Source organism: Falco punctatus (assembly GCF_963210335.1).
Source record: "Falco punctatus genome assembly, chromosome: 11".
Lineage (NCBI taxonomy): Eukaryota > Metazoa > Chordata > Aves > Falconiformes > Falconidae > Falco > Falco punctatus.
Genome location: NC_137591.1, coordinates 31,812,900 through 31,829,164, shown reverse-complemented (window position 1 = coordinate 31,829,164; position 16,265 = coordinate 31,812,900). Strand labels below are relative to the sequence as shown.

At 38.1% G+C, this 16,265-nt stretch overlaps 1 protein-coding gene across 1 annotated transcript in view; it reads right to left on the bottom strand.

The window, feature by feature from the left end:
* Window positions 1-16,265, bottom strand: part of HMCN1 (hemicentin 1) — a 224,581-nt gene that overhangs the window by 101,904 nt on the left and 106,412 nt on the right. The window contains exons 12-23 of the mRNA XM_080406436.1: window positions 15,944-16,085; window positions 15,407-15,534; window positions 14,599-14,712; window positions 13,229-13,387; window positions 11,720-11,914; window positions 10,677-10,775; window positions 9,178-9,305; window positions 6,955-7,099; window positions 5,336-5,448; window positions 3,877-4,036; window positions 2,866-3,040; window positions 238-365 (exon numbers count right to left, since the gene is read on the bottom strand). Coding sequence (XP_080262562.1) covers window positions 238-365; window positions 2,866-3,040; window positions 3,877-4,036; window positions 5,336-5,448; window positions 6,955-7,099; window positions 9,178-9,305; window positions 10,677-10,775; window positions 11,720-11,914; window positions 13,229-13,387; window positions 14,599-14,712; window positions 15,407-15,534; window positions 15,944-16,085 — 1,686 coding nt within the window. The remainder of the gene's footprint in view (window positions 1-237; window positions 366-2,865; window positions 3,041-3,876; window positions 4,037-5,335; window positions 5,449-6,954; window positions 7,100-9,177; window positions 9,306-10,676; window positions 10,776-11,719; window positions 11,915-13,228; window positions 13,388-14,598; window positions 14,713-15,406; window positions 15,535-15,943; window positions 16,086-16,265) is intronic.

Here is a 16,265-nt window from a genome sequence, read left to right as displayed (position 1 = left end):
GAACATTAAAGGAAGGGGTATGCATGTGTGTATATATATGTATACATATGTGTGGGCATACAATATTTCCTTTCCACATAATCCACAACAACAACTTGCATATGAAGATAATATGACCTGAAAGACTATAGGTCAATAGTATTTAACGTACATAAGAACAAACGTTTGAGAAGCACTGCATGATGCTAAATTCCATGAGGAAACTTGTAGATGATTATCCTTCAAGATAAAACTTACCATGCACACTTAACTTCACCGATTGAGTCACATTTCCAGCAATATTTGTGGCCACACAGATATACATTCCACTGTCCGAAACTTGTGTCTCACTGATCTTCATTGACCCTGAGGGTAGGAAAGCATGTCTGGAAAAAGAAGAAGAAAATACACTGAGTAAACGTGTATTGAAAGGTGAATGACCTCTACTTACACATTGCTAATGATCATTACAAGCTAAAAGAACACCATTCTACAGGGCACACTGAACCGTGCCATATTACTAAACTATGACTTATATTTTTTCTAACTCTTTACTGAGCCACTACATTCAGAATACATAGCAAATACCTAAAATATAAGATCTAAATTGCAAAATTAGGTTCTAGCTACTTACAGGACATATTAAAGTCTGACTTGTTTCTAGAAATGAGGAAAAAAGAAGAAAAAAAACACCACCCAAAACCCACCCCCAAACCAAAAAAAAAATCCACCAAAACCCATTAAAAACCAACAGGCAGAGAAATGGAGGTCTTCAACCTCCTGTCAAAAATTTTTGTTTAGCCCCGGTCAGTGAGGTCAGAAAGTTAAACGTTTGATACTACTTCACCTTGGCAAAAAAAAAGGTGTTACATTGATTCGAGATAGAAGAGGGGGATTCTGAAGAGTATTCCAATTCAAAACCACCAGTTTTGGTGTTTATAGACATTGTCGTCACTCATCACTAAACAGTTAAGTACATAGCATTAATTTTTACTACAGTTCTGGTCAGAAGCTTGTTACATTACAAGATACATTGGCTAGCTAAGCCAAAACCTTATGTAGAAGTCAAAAGTATGAGAGATAGGGAAAATAAATGAGGAGGGAAGAAAAAGTGACAGCTAAGAACAGATAAGAAGAAATTCGAGTCTAACACTTAAGGTTATATACAGAACTTAGGCAAAGTTGGTGGGAATTGATGTTATCTGTCCTCCTTTCTCTGGCACTAATTAGTACAATGTTATCATAAGGGCATAAATGGTGAATTTTGGGATTGCAATGACCTGGAGAGATGAATAGAAAGTGAAGTGTATTTCCTCCAGGCCACCCACCCAAATCTGTCTGATATTATGGTTCCTCCTCTTCTGACCATTTCTTTCTAAACTTTTTTTAAAAAACAAACAAACAAAAAACAAACAAACAAAAAACAAACAAACAAAAAACAAACAAAAAACCAAACAAAAGATAAATTGCTGGGGAAACTTCCATTAATTTTGTCCACTAACTACATTTGCTTTCTGATTAAAGATCCTTCATTTCTGATTTCACTCTTCTTTTGTTTACTGGTCACATTTCTAACATCATCTTTGGGTGGTCTCAAACAATTTTGTTTGGACTAATTCTTTAACTTTTGCTGACATCTGTAAACAATTTTATGGAATGGGCTGAGCTGGACTTCTGTTGCTCTGGACAACTTGGATCTCTCCACAACAGCCATGAGCAAGTAGCCTAATTTGTCAACGTTTCCTGAGGTAAAACAAGGACAAGTAAGGGACCAAGAATGCAACTTTGCTAGTGCATGCAACGTGCTCACAGGACACAGAGAACAACTGCACACAGATTACTACCAAGAAATCTCTGTGCACAAGCCTCCTTCACCAAATGTGTGGGCCCAGCAGCTATTAGTTGCTGCAGCTGCCTCAGACTCACTGGAATGGGCAGCTCTGAGGTGCTGGTTTGGCCACAGGAGAGACAGGCTCACCTTCAGTTCTGCACCATTCCTTGATTCAGCTCAGCTGCTGGCTGACGGCTTCCACTGGGCTCACTGGGAGGCACTGGACAACAGGCACAGCAATCGCTACAGCGTGCACCTGGCCAGTATTACCATTCCCTGGTTTATGAACACAGCTGTAGCCTTTACCCCTTCAGAGGTATCTTCAAAACTAGAGACCACTAGCACGCCCCGTGACAGTGCCTGGCACTTCAGTTGGGAACACACAGACAATAATCACCTACTCGTCTCCTCTTACTTTGTACCGTACTAAAATAATAAGGAAGAACTGCAACATTGTGGCTCATGTATACAAGACAGTCCCCAATTTCTCATTCTCTAAGGCTGTCAACTCAACATTTTTATGAGCATTTAGCTATGTTTTCACACATTTGAGAATATCTGGAGAGTTTTTGGATCCAAAACACAATGAGCAATGAGCCCCTGTAAACACTCCCAAACATTTATCATCATCTATATTCTACTGGCAGCCCAGACTTCATCTGAATAACAGACAACGCTCCCCTGAGCATAAACATGAAGTGCTTAAGAAAAGAAAAACAGTTTTTAAACATTTCTGATCAGGCACAGATTACATGGGTCTCTGGCACTGCCGCAGTACTAATATAACAGGATCTCTTTTGTCTCAGCCTCCTGAGGTTGCACATAAACACATATTGCACTGGAAGCTGTACAATGGTCTTAGTTTCCTTCAGAAAGAGACACATTCTTGTTTTTGGAAAGAGAGTTTTAAGACTTAGTAAAACAGAGTCCTCATGCAGGACAATTTAATACCTTCTGATTGATCCTGTGGCAATTAGAAAATATACACCCTTCCAAAATCATGAGACCTTAAGACACAAATGCACTTTTCTTTTGTTTTCATCAAACATTGTTACCTCGGAGAGAATGGAGATATGAGCTGCATTTCTTTGGCCCAGGTAATTATGGGTGGTGGCAAGCTCTTTACTTCACATGGAAGTGTGACATCTTTCCCTGCTATTACTGACATCTCTATGGGTTTATCATATGCATTTCCTTGCTGGTGTCCAGGCCTGGATACTCTAGGTTTCACTACAACATGGAACATGTTAAGAGTCTGCAATGAATATACATATTTGTACAAATGTAACACCATACAATTTTATTTCAGATTAAACTTCTATTTTTTTTATCAAGCATATAACATTACAATCCTATTTTTAATGACATGCTTGCAATGGACATAAATCACTGTAATGCTTCCGTACAGTGCCTGTAGCCCAGACACTGGCTGATGCCTACATGCAATACCACAAATACCAGGAGGACTGCACTATCTACCCAAAAAGCTGGATAGCAACCAGTGTATATAGTTCATCCATATCCTGGGTTCTGCGCTGCACAGGTAGTTTGCAACCACTACATGAACTATGTTACACTACAGCACCAATACCTACAAGCCATAAATGCCTTGCAAAGTAAGCGTGCACCTAAATCATTTTTTTTTCTAATATTGGGAGGTGTTAGGAAGCTTTGGGACCAGGGGGATTAATTGATTTTCATTCTTCTATCAGCAGGAAATTATTTTCCTATACAGATACTTCCTATCCACTTCCATAAAAGATGAAATTATGATCAGTCCAAGATCCTAGCACATGAACTCAAGGTAACAGGTATCAGGAGGTTTTAAGAGTATCATAATGGCTGAAGGACAGACCTTTCAGTAACAGCCATTTGTAAAATCACCTACTATGTGGACCCAGTGATCTAGGACAAAGTCAAAAACACTAATTAGGGATCAGTTTAAATCCCGTTTGCACTGTGGGTATCTTAGTTCACAATCCACCTGAGTGGGATTTACCATCTAAACAGAATGCAACGGGAGGAGGGAGACAATGGCACTACATGTGATTGTAGCTCACACATACCATAGACAGTCAGCTGGACTTTACGTGTAGCATAACCAGCAGCATTTGTTGCAGTGCACACATACTCCCCAGTCTCTTCACCCCCTGGTGAAACTACATACAGACTTCCATCAGACCCTGCAGAAAATTTCACATTGCTGGAAAGAATTACTTCCCCTTTCTGTGGAAAGAAAAATAAATGAAAAAAAAATAGCCACAGCATCTGGATTTTCTAAAATAAACCAAATTACAATAATTTAATTCAATAAAAGCTCAAGCTTACAGTGCTAAAATCTTACAAAAACATTAAAACTATTAAAGGAATATAAAAATTGTTAGTGCCTGTAGCATGTCCCCTAGCTTACCCCACTGCAGTGACCGATTCTTCACATAAAGAATACTGTGTTTTTAATATAACACTGGGTCTTATTTCTTACTGTGCAATATGCTCCATGCTCTTCAATACAGTTCTGTAGACCAAACAATTTGCTGGCAGTCTGACTAAATTGAGCAATATTTTAATTTACATTACAGTACTGCTTCGATTGTTTATGGCTGAGATGGACAAAATATTTTATATTAACTAAGAAGCCTGGCCCCAAAGTTCCATCTATAAGAATTAACCAACTACAACTAACTTTTCACACTCCTTGAGTGTCACTGTCTAAGCAGTAATAAGAGCAGAAGCGCAGGGATTCTCATGCAGAAAACTTGTTGCATTTTACAGACCACAAATCTTCAAAGAATATTTAAAATAAATAAAAAAAATCAAGATTTCAAGAGTTAATTTTGACATTGGTTTCTGATATCAAAGCAGATCTTGCATACATTACATGAAATGTTTCTTAGATAGCTGACTCTTCCTTGTCTGTATTGAATCAGTGATAAGAAAAACCGCTCCTCCCATGTTTTCCTCCCTCCCAAACCAACAGTCAGCTGCGTGCTCTTTTTTCTTTTAAACAAAGCTGTTCACAAGGTCCCAATCCATTACACCCGCACAGCTTCTGAGGCACAACAGTGCCTTCACAGCAATGTCGGGTGAGCTGTTAATGTACCCTGAATAGTTTAGTACCAGGAATTATGCTCTTCAAGTAGGGGGAGACAGAAAAAAAAAAAACAACAAAACAAAAACACCACACCTTAAAGAAAAGCTCCAAAACAAAAATGAACATTCAATCTGTGGCAGATTGCCTAATCTCAAATTATCAACCCCCAGCAGGAATATGAACAATTTCTAAAGTGTTAAAAACATAATGATATGCAATAAACAAAGCCCTTCCAAAGAACGGAACATTGATCTGTGGCTGGACCCTTGCCAGAAAGCACTGCTCTAAGAAACAAAAGCACATATAAATAAATAGAGAGGTCCAGGTCCCTCAGCTGTGCTTTTGGCCATGTTTCTTGTATACAGTTTTCATGACAACTAAATGATGTGTTCAATTCATCTTTCACCATGAACAGCTCAGAAATGAGAAATTACCTTGGACCAGACAATAGATGGCTTCGGAACTCCACTTGCTTTGCACGGTAACGTTACTGGTATTCCTTCAATGGTGCTGAATATCTGCTGTCCATGCTGAATAACAGGCAGAACTAAAAATAAATTCCAAGATTAAACACATGCAGGAGACATTTCAAACCATGGCACAACTTTTACAATAAAATCCTTTTACTTTAATTAGCACTTCACACAGGCAGCAGGGTTTGGGAATTTTCAGCCTCTTCTGCCGAACCCTGCCATTGACAATGACCAGCCACTTCCCCCTCTACTCTCCAGTCTCTCATGACAGAATAAATACCTGTTTGTAATAAAGCACGTCAGCCATCGGTGGACCACTGTATTAGGTACACACAGTTTTAGACTAATTGTAGGTATTTCACATAGCTGATTGCAATCATTTCAGAAAGTCTTTGTCACACTATCCTCTGACAACATTTTCAGCTTCCTGAAATGATACTGTACACAGATCAACCTATACAGCACCTTTCATGAGAACAGGATCAGCATTTTTGCTGCTGAATCAATTTCATGAAATCCAATGGACAATATTTTGAACAGAGCAGATAAGAGAGTGAAGAACTGATCACACTCCAAGCTTACTTCATCTTTGTTACAAATACTACAAAGCTGTGCTAACTGCAGCGATGGTTTCTAATACCAGATCATTTCACAAAATCAGTAAGCAGAGAAAACAAAAACCCCTGCTCCCCTGCTGAGGTGGTTTTGAATTAACAATAGAAAAAAAGTTGATCATATTTAAGGCTGTAATACCAACACTAGATCTTTCTAAAAACACAGGAATGTAGTCCTTTCTTTTCTGAAGTTATTGAGATATCAGAATATTGAAATATTCCAAAAACTAGTGCTGACATTGAAGACTGGATCAGATGCTGAGTATTTCTCTGTATAATAATGGTCGTCTTAACATAAAAAGATGTTCCAGCATCTTCAGTGAAGCTTAAAATCAATCTCTCATGATTAATTTAACACATGAGAAAACGTCAGGTTGTAAAACATGTGGTTGTGACCCCACACAGAGTGAATACAAATATCTTCAGCAGAAATACTAACACTTTGTCTTGCTATCAGTGTAGTCTGGGGTATGTTTTAATTAAAGCAAAAGAAAGGGCGGAGGGTGGGGCATGAAAATAAACAAAACAAACACATTTTGCCTTACTCATATTTCATTTTACTCTAATTCTCCCATGAGTTGTGCTTTCTTACATGAGTTTTGAATCCCCCCAGCACTGTTTTTCATGGTTTTCCAGTAAACTCCCACTTGCATCTGTTTTGTTAATAAAGCCAGAGATGAAGAATGCACAGCCCAATCTTTGTAGCTATTTCAAAATTAGGATCTTTTACAATGACAAAATGGTGTCATTTTTGGTTTATTTTTAAAAACAGTCTCAACTGCTCGGTTCTTTCCTGTGCAGTGGATCCAATTTCTCACCGTGTTACTTTACGAAGTAACATCATTACATATGAGGAAATTTGAGAGATTAGTATAACTGTAACCAAAAACCTCTAGTGAAAGGTGCTGCAAGAAATGCCCTCTCATCTTGCATTCAGCACAAAAGCAACAAGACAGCGTTCCTTACCATACACATTAACCGTAGTAGTTTTGTTGCTTGTCCCAGCAACATTACTTGCCATGCAGGTATAATCGCCACCATCCTGCAGCCGAACTCTTTCAAGGTGCAGGCTTCCATCACTGCGAACATTAATGTAGGGATTGGGAACCAGCTGCCAAAAGAGTGGTGTGACTTTTTACTGAAAAAAATACTTGTGGATAATATTTACTTTGGGATGCAGCATGGCTTTATTTGACTATTTCATATCCTAAAAAATTATATGCTCCTGGAGAATTTTAGCAGACTTTTTCCTACCGTCCACCTTTCATAAAAAGCTAATTTTAAAACAGAATTCTGGTAGCAGCTCATATTTATTGCTGAAGTGAGATCAAGATCTGCAACAGCAAATCTGCTCTGCCACAACACCTACAGAACTGTAACTCATGCTTACAATCACACACTGAAGCAAAAACAAATGTAGCTGACTTATTTTTCTGCATTTTTATCAGTTATTCCATTAACCCAATTTGATCCTTGATGAGCTCTTGATAAGTGCAGTGACTTGTTCTTCAACAAGTAGATCTTTTTTTTGTTTATTATTATTATCAAATCATTATTGTTATCAAAACCTTCTAACTTGCCATATCTATCAAGTAGATCAGCTCTGAAGATACCATCGTGAAAGACAGAAAGTTTCAATTTTCAGCAAACAGTAATTTTTTAAGAATTATATACCCTATAGCAACATAAAAAAAAAAAAAAAAACCACAAACCAGTCCATGAGCTCAACGTAGACTTGCCTTACAGAAAGGCTGTTAAAATGAAAAATTGTTCCAGCCATGCCATACTCGGAAAAAGCTGCATTCTTCTCTAAATATAACTTACTCCAACACTTTCCTTGGACTGTAGCTTTTGCCACAAGCTTACAATTATAGGAAACTAGCGCTACTATACAGAGGAATTAGCAACTCCACAAGGACGATCCTGCCAGTATTTCTCACAGAAGCTACAGCCTGTGCTACTTGCCCTTACACAGTCTAAAGAAAAGGTCAATGATTCCCAGTGATACAAAAATTGAGCAGAAAACTCTAGCAAGCAAATGGTCAGGTAGTGCCAGGGTTCTGATTCGTGACAATAAATAAAAACTTTGCTGACATTTTTTAATTACAGCTGTGAAGGAAGGGCTTTAGGGAGACATTAGCAAGCAAGATAAAAAAACAGACCTTCACAGAGATATTAAAATGAGTAATTTGGCTACTCGGACAAGTAACCTAGGTGTCGTGGCTCTGCCACCTTTCTGTCTGCAGGAGTTACAAACTGGCACCAGTGTGCTCCCAAGGGGAACAGAAAACACACATTTTCATGCTCTGAGCAGTGCATCACTGGGAAAGGAGTATCTGGTACAGGGATACTGACATTTCTCTCATCCCATCAGCAACAGTAAATCACATTAAAAAGGTCATGTTAAACCCTAAATCTACAGAAATCTTCTGGTATCTTTATTTAAAGGAAAAAGAAAAAAAAAAAAAACCAACTCAAAAAAACCCACAACAACAAAAAACAGGGAAAAATAAATGCTTTTCAGTTACCAGGGCTTAAATTCCAGCATTTCTGTCATTCTGGTAGGTATATTCCACCAACATTCCTATATTCAGAGCCCAAGGCTGAAATTCAAGAGCTAACGAGAATGCATAAAACTGCTTTTACAAGTAAGTAAAATAGAAGATAAAAGGACAAATCACAAATATATTGGTTCCAAGTCCTTTTATAGACCTCCACATCCCCCATTACCATCTCCTATTCCCTCATCTATGCTTCAGAGTTAGAAATTCTGTAGCATGGGCAGTGCTCGGTGAGGTGTAACTGTCAGGATGCCACACTTCCACTTCCATATTTTGAACAGTAATAAATTATCATTTCTCAGGGGCATGGCTGTACTCTGAATGACAGCACCTGCAGAAACTCAGAAGCAGCTACTGCCTTACAGATACAGCCAGCTGGCTTCTTCCAAGGAGGCTGCAGCTCCTGCCGAGTGGTGGCTGTCTGCTGTAATTCACCTGGGTGACATCAGATCCTCGTTTCCAGCAAGCCAGTCTAATTGCACAAAGCATCTTTATTTGTAAGCATAAAACCTATCACACAGTTTATACATCAACTTTTGTAAACTGAACCAAGTTGTTATCGTGACTTGAAATGTCAGCTGTAGCTTTCCTTTGCCAATAAATCTTACAGGAAACAAAACAGTCTTACCACCATACTGTTTTTAATCCACCTCCGGTCTGGAATGGGGTTTCCAGCAAGCAGTACGCATGGCAAAGTGAGCTGCTGCCCCTCAATGACATTGGCTGTGGGTGGACTTACTCCAATCAGAGGTGTAACTTCATTAAATGAGACAATTAGAAAACATTATTAGGAATTTTTATATATTCATGTAAAGTATTAAATTCAAATTTTTATTTTCAGTCCTGTCAATAATGCTACTTGCAGCAGCATCAGACAAAGGTCTCCTTGAGCAAGGTATTATACAAATATAGAGCAAGAAACATTTCCAACAATGAAAACTATACAATTTAAATAGAAAGGAAAAACGGCATATGAAGAAGACGTTGCCATCAAAAAACAGGTAAGAGTTCCAACTTACTTAATTTTATGACAAAAAATATCAGATGGGATTTCGGTATCTGAAATGTCAAAGATGCAGGCAAGAAAAGAAGAAACAATTGAAGGGGTGGGGTAACATAAAGACTAAGGAATGGCAGCAAAAGGAAGACATTGTCCAGCTGAAATCAGATCCAAACCAGCATTTCCCTGAAAACTCATGTTCCCCTGATACCAAGTCGATAGATTATTTTTCCTTACTTGGACCAAGTATTGAAGAACAAAAGTAGCAGGTCTGGAGTGGACAAGAAATAAGTGGTAATTTCCTTTGGGCATAAAATTTTAAAGGATTAGAATAGTGGTTAACAGCCCAGCAGAGAATTCTGCATGCTCTGTAAAAAGCCAACAGAAAGCATTCCTGGGCACATGCCTGGTAAATTAATTTTAAGTCATGGAGATTAAATAACACTTTTAAATAGATAAAAACATGTCTGTCAAATACTACTAGCATTACAGATTCCCACTACGGTTTAAGTTAACAAATGCTTTCTTTGATGGCAGATGGACTCCTTTCTTATCCTCCCACAAATGTATACATTCCACAGCATTATTTTCCTTTTATTGCCAATTCTCCAACTGAGATTATAAACAACTCCTTAACAGCACAGCTATTGTCAAAGCTAGACATTTATTGTCTTCTTGATTCACTAAGATTCCTTCCCAGTTCTGTCAACACACTGAACTAAGCAAGTTCATTGCTGCCCCCCCTCCTTTTTTTTTTTTTTAGATTAATTAAATGGCAGAAACCCCATCATTAGCATTAATCATTATGGTGATTTTTTATTCCGTAATAAATTTACTTAGGAATAAGAAACAGAAGATAATACAAATCACTTTTCTAAGGTCTGTGTTATAAAGCATAGAGGAACTAACTCAAATTAATGTAGCCACTCGAAAAGACAATGTTCTAACACACAAAATTCACTGAATTACAATATTCCATGCAAATGTCTTCTGATTCACATACATAACCCACAGGTGTCCTATTTATTGTACAAACACCACCAACTATCGCCTCATCCAGTGAATTCCACATACTGCAATGCTGCCAGTCTTCCCCTTCACCGTCATCACCGACACTAACCACTTACCCAGGCCAGTTACTGTGATGGTGGCTGGCTGCGACTGAATCCTTCCAAACTGGTTCTCAGCTTCACAGATATAAGTTCCTTCATCACTGACCCACAAATCTAGAGGGGAGGGAAAAAAAAAAAAGAGATCTAATTGCAGTGTCTGAAATGATATTGAAAAGTTTGCAATACAAGAATACCCTATCCTTTTATCGTTCGCTTTCAGCCAAATCATTCCTTTCCATCTGTCACCATGTACAGAAGCAACTTATGAGCACTTGAGTAAAAAAAGCATTACATACATACATACATATATATGAGATACTTTTCATCACTTCATCTATTGCATATACTTTAACATAGTATATAATATGCATAAATAGTATGTGGTAGTACACTCTATATCTAAGTGTACATACACTAGCATATAATGCATTGACCATGGAATATTGCTTACTACATATGTGTGTCTGTATGTCAACAGCCAACCCACAAAATAGTACATAAGACATGAGTTACTGTACTATATGTACAGTAGAAAGGAATTACTTCACCCAGCCTGATTATGCCTAGAAAGGAATAAAAACAGCTGATTAAGAAAATAGTGGAACATCAATTAGCATAAGGGTGACTGAAATGCTCTGAAGTAACCGAAGTCATGAAGCCACTTGCAGAATTTTTAGTTATTACCCAAATTAGAACTTGTCTAAGTCTAAAAGAGTGAGTTTAGAAACAATTCTCTCAATTTAAAAAAAAAAAGAAAAGAAAATTCATGGCTCCTCAGTATTAACAGAGACCATAGCCCACATGTATTTAAACAAAGGTGTAATAATTTCTGTGAAGAAGAATGAAGCCAATGACCAAACACAACTGAATTTACAAACTCTTGGGAAAACAAACTGAACATCAAAAGCAACAAAGCAGTATCAGAAACACAATCTCTGTAAAAAGACTGGATTTTTATCAAAGTTAATGATTTTATAAAGCAGTATACTAACTTAAATACATTGCATGTGTCATGTTTCCTTCTGGAATCTTTTTTTAAAAAAGTTCAGTCTACCTACTATTAATGGACAGAGCTCCTGTTCTGAGTTGACCGACAGAACTAACTGCGAATGGTCTTGAGAAAAGGGAAGCACCATTCAGCCGCCTCCACTTAACCTTTGGTTCTGGGTAACCCTGCACGTAGCACGGCAGTGTGATGTTTGAGCCAATATCCGCAGATTCATCGCTGGGTTCCTGCGTGAAAACTGGGGGAGCTGGGGCGTGGGGAAACAAGACAGAGAGTACACAGAAATTGAACTGGGGTTGCACCATGACATTAGCATTCTGCTCAAAGTATTGACAACCTAAACTTATGTTCTCTCAAGCACAGTTATTCTTCTAACAACAGATTCCCACCTCTAGCAATACCTTACAAAACCACCCTTGCATGCTCTGTACCTACAATAGAGAGGCCAGAAACGAGCTAAATATCTCAAAAAAATTAAGATGCAGCCACCCCATCAGACAAACATGCATACTCAATGTTAGTGTTAAAGAAAATGTATTTTGAATTAAGAAATTTAATGTGCTGAAGCTGCTAAATGGCAGAACCAGGCCTTGTCCCTCATATAGCCCTAATCCAAGGCTGGTTTAAAATTTAGTCAAGTTAATCAGCAGGAGAATAGAGAAACAATAGATGATCAATTTGTGTACACAGGTGCTCTCAGAAACGCAGGTGTTTCTAGAAAAAATTACTATATGTGAATAGGAATTGCTTGTTCAGAGACTAAGTGTGCTTGAAGGATTGTGTGAGTTAAAGCAGGCAGAAAGAAGATCATGATCCCAGGAGGACCTTGGAACCAAGGCAGAGACTGGAACCAAATAGATGAATCAACTGGGACAGAGTCAGGTGATGGATTTGCAGAACTGACAAGACCAAAGGAAACTTCTAAAAACTTTGGACATTGACTAATGATTTGATAAGCGTATATAAGCTGTGCCGTATCCCTTTGTTCTCTGCCACTCACTGGGGTGGTGGCCCAGCTCTGAGCTGTGATTAAAGCAAACCTAGTGGTACCCACGTCTGTGTGAATGTTTCCTTTAACAGTCAGTATTGTTAAACTCCTTGTGTCCTTCAAGCAGTGTTGCTCATTGCTTCCAACAGTGTATGTGCCTGACAGGAACAGCACCTAACAAGAGGTGATGTGTCAGGCAACATGCGGTTAGAACTTGAGAAAGAGGAGAGGAAGGGCTAGGCTTCAATAACCTTACACAGTAACTTAAGTTAGTATAATATATTCTCTATTTGAGAATTACATTAGGTTGAGGTTTGAACAGTTTCCTCCCCCTCTGCCTCTCTCTTCCTCCTCATAATTTTTATGCTTTACAAAAGAAGCAAAAGTGAAGGAAAGCTGAAGTCAAAACAGGACAAGGAAACTGTTTAGTGAACACCACCAAAAGGGTGTTCCCAGCACACACACAGACTTGCACGTATTTGTGAGAAAGGTTTAGATAACCGAGGCACCACTGATCAGATACAGAAACACGGTAATTAAGAGTATTTACTGTCTAGATAGCCAGGTACTTACAGCCCACATCCAGAGTTATCTTTCCAGAAGCTCTCCCTGCATCGTTGGTAGCCACACAGGTATAGTCACCAGCATCCAGGTCTTGTGTTTCCTGGATCTTCAAAAGACCCCGATGAGTATCAATAATGAGAAATGCCGATGCCCTCAACTCTAAGTCACCTAAAGTTCAGATAGAAAAAAGTCAATGAAATATAACAATATCAACATTATCCCAACAAAACATTGTCCAAGTTTGAGATTATTTCACAGCATGGCTGTATTCATTTAGCAGATGAGTGCTTTGACTTGCTTTCAACTGAGTGAAAAAACTCATTACCACATTAGATACAATCTTTTTTTTACTTATTTGTTTCATAAGGGGAACACAAACCCAAGTAGCTTTGGACAGAGATCAGCATCAGGACGCTGTGCCAAGCTGTATTTCTCCTTCTTAATTTAGAGGCTACATGTGGTGGCCACTTGTCTGCCAGCTCTGTACCAAGTTGAGAATTCCACAAAACCTAGAAAACAGGTCTGCTACCTCTTAAAGCTCAGCGGGAGCCACAGTCATGACGTGTAAACATTCAAAGTTGGCCCACATGTACTCTTTTGGGATGAATATCAAAGCCTGTTGACTCCTGCTTTAAAATACAAGCCATCCATTAAGTGTAGTGAGTGCAGAAGAAGCTTCCTTTGAGGGAAGGTTATTTGCAAACAGACCACAGAGTTTTGTGCTTCCCTCCAACAACTGTCAGAGATGGAATATTGGACTAGATAAGTTATCCGTTAGCAATACCTAACAGGATTATTTCCAGAAAATCAGTAGGCAGGTGGTTTGTACAACCACACACTGGAGTCAGCTGTTTTTTCTGAGAATAAATGTTCAGTCTTGAGACATGGATTCTCTAACTCCCATTTAACTCTATAGAAACTTCTGCAGTTCTGGTAACCAATATACTGCCTCACTACTAAAAAAACTGTAGTAGATACCTCTGAGATTCGGAAGAAGAAACATAAAAATTTCCTAGATGTTGCAAAAGAATTAGAGAAAACATCCAACAGGAAAAAACAGAAAAATGTTTTACAATTTTTGTAGCTGAACATTCTCTGACGGAAGAACAAACCTCATTTAAGTAGGCACAAGAGGCTCAGCTTTTTTAAAAAAAATATTATTAATTATGCTACAGTATGTTAATTCACTGTATTTAAACACAAGCAAAAATTTATGCCCCAGAGGTCAAGTGCCGTATCTTCTAGATTTAAAGAATGTCACACATCAGTCACTAGTTGAACACTACGTAAAGCTTTTGAGAAAACGAAGTCACTTCAAGATCACTGTTCAAAATATTCCTGCTAATATAAATAAACCAAACAAGGAGTAATAAGTGCACCTTTAAACCATTTAACTTGGGGATGTGGGATTCCAGTTGTTTTACACTCCATAACAGTTGTGTCTCCAAGAGCAACCAGAATTTCACTTTGAGCTATGGTCAATGTTGGGCCCTCTAAAAAGAAACAACATAGAAAACATGAGTTCCTCATCCAAAGCATACCCCATTTTTAAGATATAAACGACAAAAGACTTTAATTTTCTCTTGTCGTATGGAAGAATATTTGCACTGAAAGTCAAACATGCTTAAAAATCATGTAAGATGATAAATAAACACTAGGAAACGTGAAAAAGTCTGATTCAAAGCACCTGGATCAAACACAGAATAGACAGGGAATTTAAGGATAGAATCAGAAAAGTTTAACCTGTAGAAAAATAGAAAGATTAAGAGTCACTCTTCCTCTCCAGCCAGACGTCGTATGTACTCTGCTATCAATGCATTAAAATAGTGTTTAGAGGACACAATTCAGATGAGGACTCCAGAGTGCTAAGCATGCTACAGGAATTTACAGAAACACGATTCTCTTCCAAAGACCCGCTCAGGTTTGCAAGCTTACCCCCCTTCAATATCCAATTTTTTTTTTCTTAAAAATACCATAAGGAAGAAATAGTAAGCCCCAAATATCACCTAACAACACTACTCAGACGTGAACAAAAAACAAGCGACATTTCTGAGCTGTTCAACATCTTGTCTGAGTTCTTTGAAATTTCTACCAGTATGATCTGCATAGCTCCAATTTTAACAGTTCCTCCCTGATGATGTATTACTTTGCTTTTTTCAACTTCACTACATTGTTTCTTTAACTTACCAATGTACGTAAGGATGGATGTCTGTTTCTCTGTCCCAGCTGAGTTACTTGCCAAGCAACCATAAATCCCTGCATCTTTTCGAATTGCCTTTCTTATGATTAAGGTGCCTTCTTGGGTCAATCTATACCTAGGAACATGCAAGGGACCAACCAAAATGATTAGCTAAAGAAAAAAGAGTAACAGTTACATCCACATTCAAAGCAGCAACATGACTAGATGGTTTATAAAAAGGTATTGCTGGTTTGTTCTCATGATAAACAACAAAATATTATTATGTCTACCAGAGGATATCAATGCATTTTGTGAAGAGTTTAAATTAATCTTGTAAAAAGCCTTCTGAAGAAAACTGAATTATTTCTATTTTAGAGATAAGAAAATTGAAATTAAAGTTATAAAAGTGAAGGCTGAGGTGCTATTTGAAACAGTCAGACTCCTGTGAAAGAAATAGAGTGTTTTGGCATTCCTCAAAACTGCTTTCTCACATAGGAAAAAAAAAACAACCAACAAAACAAAACAGAGACAGCTGTAAGCCCTACCTGCTCGAACCAACAATAAACATATCATTGTGTGTCCATACTATTGTCGGCTTTGGATAACCCATTGCAGAACACCTAATAGACACTTCAGAGCCTTCTGTAAAAGTCTGATTCTTAGGTGAAATGACAACCCTGGGTGGTTCTAGTAAAAGAAATAAAAAAAATGCAATTCAGAAGATCCAATTTAGAAAACACAGATTATAAACAACTTTATTCCAATTTTCAAACAGCTCTATAGTGAAAAAACAATCCTACTGAAGGCCAGAGCCCACTTGTTTCCTCTCTTCCTCTAGCACAGTCTACCGAGTCCTCAGCATAAAAC